This window comes from Triturus cristatus, chromosome 12, assembly GCF_964204655.1.
Source record: "Triturus cristatus chromosome 12, aTriCri1.1, whole genome shotgun sequence".
In the NCBI taxonomy this organism is placed as follows: Eukaryota; Metazoa; Chordata; class Amphibia; order Caudata; family Salamandridae; genus Triturus; species Triturus cristatus.
The window spans coordinates 112,207,738-112,222,707 of record NC_140595.1 but is presented as its reverse complement, the minus strand read 5'-3'; the positions used below and the strand labels follow the sequence as shown (position 1 = coordinate 112,222,707).

The 14,970-nt window shown below is 42.0% G+C and overlaps 1 protein-coding gene across 5 annotated transcripts in view; it reads right to left on the bottom strand.

Moving 5' to 3' along the window:
* Nucleotides 1-14,970, bottom strand: part of DENND4B (DENN domain containing 4B) — a 246,040-nt gene that overhangs the window by 150,823 nt on the left and 80,247 nt on the right. For all 5 annotated transcript variants that reach the window (XM_085638871.1, XM_085638875.1, XM_085638874.1 and 2 more), the window contains exon 2: nucleotides 8,170-8,483. In XM_085638871.1, coding sequence (XP_085494997.1) covers nucleotides 8,170-8,462 — 293 coding nt within the window. In that variant the 5' untranslated portion in view covers nucleotides 8,463-8,483. The remainder of the gene's footprint in view (nucleotides 1-8,169; nucleotides 8,484-14,970) is intronic.

Sequence of the window (14,970 nt, the reverse complement as noted above, 5' to 3'; positions counted from 1 at the left end):
AGTGCAGGGGTACAATGTGTAGCACAAAATCAAAGACAGGGCTGGTGCTCACCTGAGCAGTGTTGTTGCATCAGGCAGACATAGGAGCAGAGAGACTAGTCTGGCATACCTACACATATGTAAAGGGTAAACAACGTTTACCCCGCAACTTTTTCCCCGCTTGGAATCACAACGCGGTTGTTACAACGACCGCGTTGTGATTCCGCATACCATTTCTCCGCAAGTCGGAAGAACGACTTGCGGAGGGGGGGTGGGAGGTGTTAGATTTAAAATCCAACACCTTCCCTAGTGTCCGCACACACTGGAGTTGGAATAGTAAATTATACTATTCCAACATCCAGCGCCCCACCTCCGCAAGTCGTTGTTCCGACTTGCGGAGTAATGGTATGCGGAATCACAACGCGGTCGTTGTAACGACCGCGTTGTGATTCCAAGCGGGGAAAAAGTCGGCGGAATAACGTCGTACATTCATGTGAGCATATAAGGCCTCAAAGTCCAGCTCATTAGAGAAACGCAGCGCCAGCACGTCAGACTTCAAGACGCTTCTCAACGGACATTCAACATCTTGAACACAACAGAAGAGAGTGCACAAAGCTGCATCTTTTAGTGAAAGAGAGCTCCCTATAAAAAGAAGTCAGAGACTGGAGTGGGATGGTGGGGTGATGGGGAATATTTATTCACCCAAAAGAGAATGAATGGGTGGGCCACTCTCCCAGCAGACATGGTGGAGGCACGCCATGTCAATGAGTTTACACAAGAGCACAAGGGCAGCAGGGGTGAAGCTGGTGACATGCTTTGGAGTGCAGCCAGAGATGGGCAGAAGGGGCCAGGGCCCCCGTCTGCTGCCAAAGCCCATGACGTCAGTGCAGATGATCTGTAGCTGTAGTGAGTCACATACAGACACACAAACACACATACATACACACAAAGACACAGAGGTGTGCACAAACACACCAAACAAGCACACATGCAGCAACAAACACACACCAGAAAGACAAAGATATACAAACACACATACCTACATATATACAGACACTTTTACACACAGACAAGTGCACAAACACACACCAGCATCTTAAAAATATACAGACACGCACACAAACATATACACAGACACACATACCCACACAAATACAATTGCGTGCACAAAGGCGCACACAGAAACATGCACACACATATGCACAATTGTGACAACACACAATCATATACTCAAACACACAGGCATAGGGTTAAACTGCCTATATGGTGAAACTACTGCAATGTAAGGAAGGCATTCTACAAAAGTGCATGTTCACAATCTCTGCAAGTCCACTCCCAGAGTACATAAGTGGTTTCTGGTGTTCACCAGTTGTAGTAAGCTGCATTACATTATAAATCACCCGAAGAATGCTCCATTCACTGGTCAGTGCCAGCCCCTGAGCAGGGCACATGCAGCCTGTTTGGGTGGGCAGTGAAGGGGCAGCAACAGTCACTCTTATTTACAGGTGAAAAAAAAACCATTGTGAATAGAGCACGTTAAGGAGAAATCCACACCAGGCAACCAAGTCATGAAAAGAGACAATGGGAGAGCGACAGAGACAGGGAGAGAGACAAATGGACATGAAAGGGAGACGATAGACAGGAAGAGCCAAAGACCGCAGAGAAAGAGGCAGACATGAAAGAGGAGAAGAGGAGAGAGAAGGATAGTGGCAGGCAGACCGGGGACTGTAAGAGCATAGAGACAAGGTAGGGAGACGGGCAATGAGATGGGAAAACAAGAAGTCAATCTGAGTTATCGAAAGGCAGACAGAGTAGTAGAACGAAGATGTAATACCCCTTACACACTGACAATCCCTCATTGCGATCGCGATCACTGTAAAAGCGAAAGTGATCACGATCACGATGACGCACACTAGGGATGCGCGCGCAGCAGCGGGGGGAGGGGTATGGTGCTGAAGGCTGGCGCAGGAAAGGCAGATGGCTGGGCGAGAAGGGAGGGGGGAATGCGGGGAGCAGCTGTGCGCGTGCACGCTATTGTGCACTGTAGCTTGTCGCCAGTACAAAAATGTGGGTAGCACTTTCTAAACCCATCTACTAAATGTCTCGCCAGACCAGCGCATGCTCTGGGTCAGGAGAGACCTAAAAAGGGGTTGAAATGCCGATCGGATCAGACAGACTGGCAAAGGGGAAAAAACTTCAGGGGAACCAAAAAGTCAAAGAGAGTCAAACCAACAAGCTGGGGACCAGCGATCACCACATCCAGTGTCACGGTGGTTGTACAAGATGAGAGGGGTGGAAGAGACAAAGGGGGGTTGACTAGCGGTAAAGGACAGTCAGACGATGCAGGGAGCAGTCCAGCGGAAGAGAATCGGTCGAGCCGCTAAGATGACCCGGATCATCATCTTGCTCCACCATCGGAAGATCATCAGAGAATTAGTCGGAAAGTTGAGGGAGGAAGGAGACACAGCGGAGAGACGAGGAAACTATGCCCAATGTCTAGCCTGGTAGGTGACGGCCGAGGAGGTGATCCACAGCCAATCTCCGCTATAGCTGACTAGGCAGCTCCACTGGGCATCGGCCATGTTACTAGGGCTCCGTGGTCGGTAAAGAAAAATGCACAGTTCTTCAGAGGTTTTGAGAGCAAACGCGGGAGTAGGAGAGTCGAGGTACCGCAGTTAATTAGAACCCCATGTAAGTAAAAAAGTACTTCTTGTTACACGTCTCCCGAAGCCTTCTAGACCCTTTTCAGTGGTCACATGCTTGTGAATACCGTTCAATTTGCCCAGCCCAGTATCCACCATTTCTACAAATCCTGCTGCAGTTGTCTGCCTACTATTTGCATTTATAGAGTATCAATTTAGTGACTACTTGAGGGCCTCTAATCCTGGTCCGGTAGCCACTTCTATGTTACTCTTAGGACGTTTGTCTCTATTACTGCCTCATACCTTTAACACCGTCACTCCCTCTGCTCTTTTCTATATTGTCACCCTTAGATTATCCACACAGGGCAACACCTAAGTGTTCTCGCCTCCAAAACCGTGATTTTACATCTTTAAATCTCTAGCTTTTTTCCAGAGGGACAAAAAACCCTTTGTCTTTAATTTAGACAAGTGAGGTGTGTCCTTGGTAGTAAAACGAATGCAGTTAAGCATCACTCAATCAATATGTTCTGTGGTAAACATTTATGTGAATCTGTACTAAATGCTGATGTACTTGTGACCAATATGTTTTTCAAAATAATAAAAAAATCTTTAAAAAAAAAAAAGAATCAGTCAATCTTATGTGGGAAGCACCGGGTGGTTGAATGTGGTTCAAGTGCAATGTTGTTTTTAGAGTCATGCCAATGTTTACAATTGCCGCTAAATATAATAAAAGTATATTGAAAAAAAAAGAATCAGTCAATCTTCTACACGCAAGAGCCCCCACACTATGCAGACTGACCAACTATGACTGTGCTGCATGAACGGTGGAGAATGGATAAAGTGTAGGCAGGAAATAAAATCTACTTCTTGGTACTGGGCTGGAGTCGGGGACTAATGTGTGTAGTATGCCAACTAGGGACAGTTGTCGGGAGTGGCGTTGAATCTTACTATTGCGTCACTAGTTATCACTACTATACAAGAACTTTCTACTACCGATAAAAATAAAATAAAAAATAGAAACATTTTATAGTGGTGTTTGTAGAGCACAAGGCAATCCATCAAAAGGAAGCTTTGGAGCTCCAGGAATTTGTTTTACGTATTATGTATATGCTCATTTCCAAGGATGCTCGCACTCATCACCAACTACTCATCAGTGTATTACCAGTATGAATGTAGATTTCAATGAACTTCCACAAAACAGTTCAACACAACTCATAAAATGTACAGTCCCTAATGATGGGTGTTTGCAGTAATTTGAAATTTCCAACCAGATGTCCGGAGTTACTGAAGCCAGCGTTAAACTCTTGTGCAATTTCTTGATGAGTCACCAGTACCTGCCAGTAAGGACCCAGAGAATTACACACATCCTCCAAGATTTCATGGGGCAGACTTCTCAAAATAACTTATTACACTATACTGCTGATTGCAACAAGCAGATTGCAATATGAGGGTCACGTGTCCACTATACTTTGTAAGCACTCCCACAACTCATGAAAGAAATTCAGATAGTGTGATTTACGGTTGGTGGAGTTCACACCTTCCAGTTGGTTGCAAGAATGACATCCTTATCGGACCTTCATCGGTCCTTATTTCGAAAGAGATAGTGTGTTTAGCATCCCTTGCCAACTGGTTCATGTTGGAAATCCACTTTGGCTGGCCAAAAGACAAATTGTTTGAATTTTGGGGCCATTCCGTCACACAGGAAGAGCATGAACCCCCTTCTTGAAATTGGTGCTTTCTGGCTAGAGCAAGGAGCAGAATTGTAAAGATTACCTCTAAAATACAAATTACATGTATAGTGTCAGCAGCATTGTAAATGCACTGTGAAAGCTAAAAGGTCTGGATTTAATGTCCTAACGTCTGCAGTTAGCAAATTAGTGCAAGAACTACACCTGGGAGGCAGCAGGAGCAGAGCAGACTAAAGTTGTAGGGTAATCCCTAATGCAGTTTAATACAAGCACTTGATTGGAGGCATAAGGACACACTCTAACAGCCAATAGATTTGGTAAGCCATAAATACTCCACCAGGCAAGCCTTTTCGTGACTGATACAGTCTCAAGCCAATGCTTGAAAGAGGCTGGGTGAAGAAAGCCAATGATTGAAAGAGGGCGGTCCTAAGCCCACTCCCAGTACATTGTAAGTAATTGGTCTATTTGACAGTTGTATTGTCACAACCCAACCCTAAAAAGTACAAAGTAACAACAATTTGAATGAAAAAAGGGAACGCCAATTTTCTGAGCATGTCCCTGCATTTGTTTCGAGGTGTTTTTAAAAGCAGGAATGTATAATGTTGGTGCATGAAAACCCACCTAAACAGACCCAGAGAGAAGGGCAAAGATGTAGAGAATTTTACTATATAACGAATGGAACGTGTTACACTGCATACAATGCAAGATCACATCCACAGCATCTACATCAAATCTTTAAACTAAACATACATTCTACAGACAAAGGTTCCATTAATGCATGTTTACACAACTTTGTGACCCATCACAAACACAAGCTGCACTAAATACACATAGTGGAACTTTTTCATGATCATTTTTATAGTTACCTCTCCCAACTGGAAATCACCCAGACTTTTGGCTCGCTCTCTATGCTTTTTTTACTATGCAGTCTGTTTATTAACTTTTTTGTTTTTTAAAGATCTGTTTTTATTTTCTACGAACAATCTCTCTATGCTTTTTACACAATATTTATTACATAAAAACATGTATTTTTTGATGGAATGTATAAGATGGGATAATAGGGATGACTGAGTTGTATGCAAACCTCACACTGAAAGATTAGAGGCACTCAGGCAGGCAGAGCTCAACTCAAAGACCTCCTACAAGGGGATTCCCCACAGTGCTGCAGAGTCACTTTGTACCTTCGACCCAGTGCCTAATTTGTGAAGAAATAAGTGCCAAGGCTTTAGTCAGGAGGCCACTGCAGCTTGCACCACCCATTGCCACTGCCAGCGTTGCCAATAACAGTACCTACACAACTACTAACCAGTACCCTGCTACAAGTGTGACAATTCAGACTATTCCATGCTCCCAAAGCTACGGGAATAGCTTGAGCTGCAGGTATTAGTTATTTTTAATGCATATTGAATTAATAAATAATTAACGGCCTGCCCATCTCTAAATTATACAAACAGCGCCACCACATGGCAGCTGTCATAAGTGCCGGTGCTGACAATTAAGTGTCGGTGCCGAGTACCGGAAACCACCGGCTCAAATTAAGCATTGCTTTTACCCCAAAATACTGATAAGCAAGAGCTTAAAAAGGCCGAATTTTTTTAATCCAGCCAGAGCATCAAATCAAATTGGCTGCAGATTACTATGCGACTGCCTTTGACAGTATTTTTTTTAATTGTTTTATTTCAACATGTTTTATTAAATTTTATACAGTACAAGAACACATTAGCAATTCTGTTACAGGGTTTGCAACGATTCGTCCCCTGGCTTTTAGTCTATATAAATCTATGCATTCCCTACCAGTCATAACAGTCAAGAAGGACAGAAAAGTAGAAAGGAGGATGAAAGCAAGGAGTGAAAGAAGAGAAAGAGGACAGGCACTTGAGAATTATATTTCTTATACATTACATCTGACATTGGCTGGGACCATTAGGACCCGATTACATTCTTGTGAGGATGGCGCTTCACTGGGGTGTCAGGCAGTGTCTCCCCGCCCTGCCTCGTTTTCAAGGGGGCTCAAAAAAGTCTAGGAACGTGTCCAGGGACCTCCAAATCCTTCTGTAGGCCGGTTTCCAGGGTGAGTTCTGTAGTGTCATGTTGTCTGCTCCTATAAGGTGCGTGATCCAATTGAACCATCCTTTGTACAATGTCTTTGTGGTATCTTTCCAGTTTATAAGGACCATCTTTACAGCTGCTGTCAGTAGTAAGTCCAATAGGTCCCCGTCATCTATTGACTTCAACTCCGTGCTCATAAATCCCGTGGTGATATTGGAGAATTATTTTGTTAGAGTGCAGTCAAACATATTATTTAAGAACCTAAAGATTTCACCCCATAATGTTTAAAGAGCTGGGCAATACAGGATGAGGCGTGCTAGGTCCCCTTTTTCTTTGTTACAGTTCCAACATACTGCCCCCTCTCTGAGGCCTAATGAGTGTTCTTAACAAATAACCACGCCCATCTTTCAAGTGGAACAGCAAAAATAAAAGTCTCAAGAACTAATAGCACCTTTTAGCTCTGTCAGCCCTAAGTAATCTCTGAAGGCAAAGAACATTGATGAAAAATACATTTTCTGCTCCATTATCGCAAAGCAATGTAATAAATGCAATTTACGTATTCACATTTTACCTCACGATTCTCAAAATTGGCTATTCTTTCAGAACTGTTTTTCTACAGTTTTTACAAAATGCAAAGGTTGAGATATATTCTCCCTCTTAAGAAAATATCATTTTAAACAATGCCGCCCAGCCCTTTATTTTTTCTTAGGAAACGTAGTGACCCATTAGTATGCTTTGTGACAGCCTCATTTCTTTGGTCTTCTTGGAAATACAGGGGAGCTCTTTCAGACTGGGAGCCTTGTGGGCTGATGAAATGTGATTTTATCAATAATTATACAGTATCTATTTATGAGGAGGTCCTCTTTGGGAGGTCTTGCGGTCTGATGGAAAGCGACTTATCCAAAATGTCAATTGGTACTAGGCACTTTATAATGTTCTTGATTATGACATTGGGCCGATTGGCATTTTAACGTTTTTTTATCTGGTTTTATTTATGTTCTAGATTTGTATACAAACTGTGTTTAATGTTTATTCTGTGTACTTTATATGCTTTGGAAACATTGCGTAATAAAGAAGTTTTGACTGACTGGCCTTTTCTTTCTCAAGTGAGCCACAGGAGTCAACTGCGAATGCTACGACTGGCGCACCAATTACCATAAGTATCTGAACGAAATTGTCAGATGTGCCAGCACATACTGCCCAGTGCAATTACTGAAGATCTTCAAATCAACGGTCTACAAAAGTCACATTTATGACAGTGGCTGCGCTTTTTTGGGCTGAAAATGTTAAGCATTCTTGAGACTGTTGCCCTGAATATTCAAGAAACTTCCAAACATAGCAGAAACTTATTTTGCATCCCAAAATATGCTCACCTTGCTCATGGGCACTGCAGTGAACATCCAAGCCCAAGGAAAAGCAAGACAATCGCTACTGAGAGAAAGCAGTACAAGAACGGCTGCAATGTGATCATTTTCAATCAACTCACATTTCAATGTGAAAACATTTACATTCCTTTCATTTTGGATTCAAACTATGGTTGTAAAAAATCTCCATAATCATGCCAGCACATGTTTATCATTTAGAAATCAAATATAACAAAGAAAAGCTTTTAATGAATCATCATCCCTTTAAAGAATTATTCAATATATCTGCCACAAGTTAATAAACAGCGACAACTACATTTCAGAGCCGTTTATCTCATTTTTTTGATTGATACGTTGATCTATAATAGGAAGTGAAAATGAACATGACTTGTTTGTCGGTGAACAAAGTCTACTATCGAGACTGAACCTGGTCTTCTGGTTACCTACCCCAGCTCAAGGATCGGAGGCTTGTCTCGACCACGCTTGTAGCAGATGAACATCTGGGGGTTGTTTAGGATGCTGGAATTGAGGTCTGCTGGATATCCAGAGGGAGTGGCCTCAATGCAGGTGAAGCCCTGAGGCACTTCCTCAGCCAGTGAGCGTACAATGACTGCCACATCAGTGATGGGGTCAATAGGCCTAGCCAACCGAAGACTCTCCTCTTCCAAGGGTTTTGAGGAGCTGGTCAAGCCGGCTACCACAAAGTAGTCCACAAGCTGTGGAGGGGTCTCGTCCGTCATGGCAGAGGCAGCTCACTACATCTAAAGAGGGGGATAGAAAGAGATCATTAGATTGCACACAAGACATCACAAATGTTCTTGCCCAACCATAAATAACTCATGTACAGCTACAAGGAGAACTCTACAAACCATACTCCCTACTGAGTCGCGTAAATGCCTAGGAGAAAGTGCAAGGACTTCCTGACTTTGGGGGCCAATGTGTTTAAACCGTGAGGAAAAGGTAAGAACTTTCAATGACCTAAAAATTCCCAAAGAGCAGAAATCATTAATTGCCACAAGTGAAGATAATATTCGGGAGCAGGGGAAAGATAGCTGCAGAACAATGAAGTTATCAGGCTGTTGTCTACGTAATTCGTGAAGTTTACCTAGAAACAGCTTCTATTTTTGGCTAGGATCTTGCTACTCGGTTCATCATTCAGTTAGCAAGAGTTCAACCTGCGGCAGGCAGGATGGCATGGCAATAGAAGTGGTTTCTGTGTATATCTCACCGAATTGTAGGCCAGACTATCCTGACTGTGTTCTCCACCCGAGACACTTAAATGGCATTTAGGTCACCAAAACCACAGTGAACCATTGCTTTGTGTTCTGCTGTATACAAACAAAATTTGGATGTTAGGACACAAGATCCTAATGCTCACCACAGAAAAGATAAACATCCTTTATGACGAATGCGTTACAACGTGTGCCATTACCCCGTATTTTTTACTCTGCAAAATCTTTTACAACCAGGACTTTACACGGCAAACCATAACAACACAATCCCAAAGCAACGCACCGCTGGAGTTAGAATAGTAAATTGCGTTGTAAAAGATTTTGCAGAGTAAAAAAATACGGGGTAATGGCACGCGTTGTAAATGCGTGCGGAGTAATGTGTCCTATTCCACAGAAAGTATGTGAATGACAAGGGGCTGTAATGTTAGGTAACAGGTTATGCTGTGTTCATTCAGTGACATCCCTACATGCCTAAGCTACTTCCAATTCTGTCCGCTCTTTGGATCCCTTATTTCTGTTCAACAAATGATCTACCCCTCTCTGTCCGCAGGCATTACCGTGGTAGAATGGCCAATAATGGGTCACCTAGGGTTTCTCACACTCCTAGAGGGTTGTGGTTTAGTTCTGTACTAAATCCCCTTTATACTCTGTGTAAGTTGGATCACCTTGCTGTGTTCAGGCTTCCAGAAATCCACAAGGACTCTTGCAAAGCCGCAGTTAGGGGACAGGGAATCATCAACAGACTCCTTGCCCTCACACTTGCTCCTATGAGGAGCAGGCATCTCTCTGTCCATCCCCTAGGAGTAACATGTCAGTTTGTTTGGTCTATAGGAGCAACACAGATGCATGCTCCACCGCTATTTGAAAACACTAACCACACGTTCTGTAGCTAGTTGTAACGAAAAAGATATGTAACCTCTATTGCATTGGTTCTGACAGATAGAATGCTTCCGTCTGCAGGATCCTTCAAATATCCCAACCATAGCGATGGACAGCTGGAATTTTTTTTTAATGCTGCTGCAGCTCCGGACTTACATCATGATTCCACTGTAGGCTGTTTATCTTTGAAGTACCGGAGCTGTATGGATGGCAATGCCAATTTCATTAAAACACTGGCACCATGCAGGGTCCTGCTACCTATTTAACAAATCTCACACAAGCATTACTTGAAGAGGACTGGATATAGCAATACTAAAGTATATAAAGGGCACGCCCTGGCAAAAACACTTCTGTTTTGTGAATTTTTCAACCCAAAAGGCATGAGAAGGTCTGTGCAGGAGGTGAGTGAATGATACAGAATCTGCAGATGGAACATAATTGAACCAACCTCCCCTTAGCTTAGGCACACCTTCATTTACCGGTTAATTGATACTATTCTCCCTACATATGTTGTATTTATGACAGAAAGCCCAGCTATACTCAAACAGATTGGAACGGGAGTTGGCGGAGTCTTGGGGGACACAGATAAGCAAAAATGCAACAGGACCACGGAAAATGTGCTACTAGACATCAATATTGTAAACGAAGCTTCAGCAAAGATGTTTTGCCAAAGTAGAAAGTGTAGACCAGGTGTCCACCTTCCAGATCTCCACCAAAGGTATTCCACCTTAGAAGGCTGCAGTGGTCACTCTGTACCTCGTGAAGTATGCAACTATTCCTACAGGCAGAGTAGTGGTGCCTGCATCATAGTACTCTCTAAAGGATGGCGCTATCCATCGCAAAACAATCTGATTAGTTATAGCTGGTTCTCTGTAGCACCTCAACAGGAAACAAAACCTGTCTGTTGATCCTCTATTCACCAGGCCTGGTAAACTAGCAGCAGAGAGCACATCAAGAATGTAGCCTAAGCAGCCTCTCCTTCACTTTTCATGATGATAGAAAGAACAGTTGAATGATGGAATGCTGAATGAACGAGTCACAGATCTGGTTTAAATCCATAGTTTTTTGTATGCCACGCCATGCCAGTTTAGACCCAGCCATATGCAAATCAGTCTTGACCATGCTCTCCATGGGAACAGTCCAGAAAGAAAGCTGGCACCTGAACAGACTGCCTGAGATGGAACTCTGTCAGCCGCTTGGAAGGAAGGGCAGATCAACTCTCAATCACTTTCTCTTTGTAAAACAGATTGGAAAAAACAATAAGCTCCATAGCTCACTATCATGGCTGAAGGTAACCCAGAAGACATTTTGAGTCAGGATATTTCACTACTCAGCTGTATACGAGTTTAAAAGCTGGAACTATCATCTGAGCAACCACAAAACGTTGATCCCACAGAGCAGTAAAGCAAGATGCAGGATAAACCTGCCTCCTATGCTCTTTCAGTCTCCATCCAACCACTGCCTCTTCCTCCTTTACCTGGTACCTGTTGTAACTTTATCACAGCCCGATGACCACAGGGCATTTCTACATAAAAGTAGCGGTCCAAATGTAGCCTTGTTTAGGGGCAAAAAGAGTATTCTCATGTATTTTGTTATCAATTTCTGTCATCAGCACAAACTGGCAGCACCCAATGTTTTTAGCATTCTTGGCATGTAAATACTTCATAAGGCTTCTCGTTCAGCTGACTGGGCACATTGACCACTTTGTATTTTTCCCTTTTCACTTCTGCTTGGGACTGAACCAACATCCAAGCATAACAGCTTACCAAGTACTGTCCTTTAAAAAGAAAATGCCACTTTTTTCACAGCTTAGGTCTGAATGCCTGGCTTTGAAGTTTGACACAGCAGCAGTAAAAGCTTTGAAATCTACACCTATCAAAAGATTCAAATACACCAACACCATTGTTTTATGTTCCTGCAAAACCTATCTTGACCAAGTTTAAATTCTTATTTCTGATCTTTTCTCAGCAGGTGATAGTGAGTGCACATGATAGAGCGAGTTGCAGAGCAAAAGAAAGTCAGTTATGCTGACAGAGAGCAAGCTTGATAGTGAGTACAAATGTGTTGGAGCGAGAACGAGTGTGTCAGTGAAGTGAGAGGGGGAGAGCATGTGAGAGAGGGAGATAGACAAATACTAAGTAACAGACACTGATACAGTGAGTGACACAAAACGAAAGTGTGGGGTGAGAGGCATTTACCTAAAAGGGGCTGTGGACGGAGGGAAGAAAGATGGGAGGATGAGGAAAGAGGGGAAGACAGAAATTGAGAGAGAGAGTGCGAGCTGCTGGGGAACAAAGAGATTGAGACAGTAAGTGATCAAGAAGTATTCAGCGACTAGACTTTTTAAGGTAGCATGTTATACACCTTATACGACCAGAGCAATGTCTGTGAGACATATGATATTTTGTGAAGAGTAGGCACTCAGTGGTATAGTAGCCTGCAGAGCCACAGTAGCTTACGGTTCAGTGCGGTAACTGATGAAAATGTACTTCAATATTATAAAACACAAGAGCAACCCTTATGTCCCTGTGAACCGGGTAAGTACAAAGTACTGCAAACAACATTCACAAGGAACTCATTTGAAATTGTTAATCTATTTCATACAACGACAATGGTTGCTTATGAATCAATCTCACATATGTAAGCCATGAACAAAAGGGAATAAAGTAAGACTAAATCAATAATAATAACAATAGGCCCTCAAAAGACCAATTTTCTTTCAAAAGATTTTTTTCAAGCCTCAGCAGAGGACTTTATTTAATAAACACTTTTTAAATCACATATAAAACATTTCATATATACAAGCAATCTTTTCTTTCTTACATTCGCAGTGCAAAGTGATCCCCAGTGAAAAAACCATAACCTTTTGTATTGTGACCAAACAGAGAAAAGCAAAAATATACACGGTTATTGGAAAAAATATAAGGACAGTTTATATACAATATACAGTGATTCAGTCAAGGCTGTCTCTTATTTTTGTTGTCGACGGCGTTTCGACCCACTTTTAAATACCGGGTCTCATCAGGACTGTATTTCTGGGGACGGTATGACACATACATTCGTCCATATAGGATCCAGTATGCAAAAGGATGTCGCGGATGAAGAATTTATATCCAAACTTGGAGGGTTTTTTTGTGTGTCCAAGAATGGGAGTCAGGCCATACATTCAATGTATTGGGAAAGTTGTAGGATAATTAGACTTTAGTTAGACTTCTTAGGATATTGTTGACTCCTACTTCCAAACTAATCTTAATTTTGATTTCGGGGAGAAGAACTGATCTTGCTCTTTTAATGAGGACACTGACGAAAAACGAAGCATCAGCGCTCGCTCCTTAGTTGATTTGGTACGTATTAATTCCGTACTCCGGCTGTGGCTGTGGCTGTGGCTGTGGCGGTATCATTCTCGCGCGAGCAAGAATGATACCGCCACAGCCACCGCCACTGTCCTTATATTTTTTCCAATAACCGTGTATATTTTTGCTTTTCTCTGTTTGGTCACAATACAAAAGGTTATGGTTTTTTCACTGGGGATCACTTTGCACTGCGAATGTAAGAAAGAAAAGATTGCTTGTATATATGAAATGTTTTATATGTGATTTAAAAAGTGTTTATTAAATAAAGTCCTCTGCTGAGGCTTGAAAAAAATCTTTTGAAAGAAAATTGGTCTTTTGAGGGCCTATTGTTATTATTATTGATTTAGTCTTACTTTATTCCCTTTTGTTCTTGAAAATGTACTTCAGGCACAGAAAATTAAATTGATAAAGCAACAGCACAGGAATTACTCATTCTGTGGCTTGTAATTCTGATTAACACATTCACCTGGCACATGAGTTCTAATGGACATTCTCTAAAACTGTTCAATTGATAGACATTACATTTCCTGTTGCAGAAAATATGGTGGATGCTATTTCTAAAGTCACTAGTCCCAGGTTGTATGTAAAAGAAATCATGTTTTTTTTATATCAACCTGCAATACCATTGTATCCATGCTATTGAAGAGGTCTGAATCGTGTCAACAGCATCTACTTTGAAAAACACTTTCTTGTGCCAAATCGAGACCCGAACACGGATGTTCATGGAAATTGAACATCTTTGTTCCTTGAACATCTTTGATGAGCCCATTGCCCTGCACTCGTTTACAAAGTTCACTGCAGTAGTACAGTCTGTCAATAGCAATACCTACCTGCCTTACATTCAAAGAGAAAAAAAGGTAACAGAGAACAGACCCAACCTCATGTGCTCAGAGTACCGACAAGTTGCTCTGGTGGCGACTAGGTCTTCCAAATAAACAAATCCAGATTTCATCGATTTCAGCTTGAATTTTACAGTCCAAGTGGCTAAACACTGACCATTCAATTGACCATCCAACAGCCACCATCATAGATTTTTTTCAACATCATCCATTTTTTTCTTCACGGTTTATTTCAGCAAAAATGTCTTCGAAACAAACTCATCAATAAAAATGGTCTTCGTTAAGAAGTCATCTGTAAGTCACCCTTCTGCTACCACAAACAAGTTCGGTGGGTGTATAGAAATAATCCTTCCATGAAAGATACCCTCTTCGTGTCCATTTCTGCTCTGGTTAATTGAATCTTCTTGCTGGTGTAAATTTTATTTTGAAAGTTCTAGGAAAAGCTAAGCTTGTGTAGCAATGGAATAGGTTGTGCTGCATTTAATATCCCTTCCTCAAGACACCCTTTAGGAGTTAGTTACCCAAGTAAGGAAATATCTGCACTACCTGTTAACTGCAGTCAAGTACCTTGCATGGCATACACTTTTGGTAACATACAATCTTCAGACATGGGGCCAATGGCAGAACTTTTAACTGGAATGTCTTTCACCTTGAAATGGAGATATTTTCTGTGAACTAAAAAACATTAAATACAAAAGGTTCCTGATGCAGATCAGATGCGACCAGAACTTGCAACACAATGTGTATCTAAAATTTCTCTTTTCATATGTACTTTTTAGAGACCACGGATCTAGAGTGGGCCTTGATGTCATCACTTTTGATTTAGGAAGATGAAGCTTCTTTGAGTAAAACTCCTTATTACATTCTTCATCTGGCACTTTATCTATGTTTTAAAAGCATTTGTGAAGTCTCTTAAAGCTGGAGTCTGTATGTTTTTGGTCATTG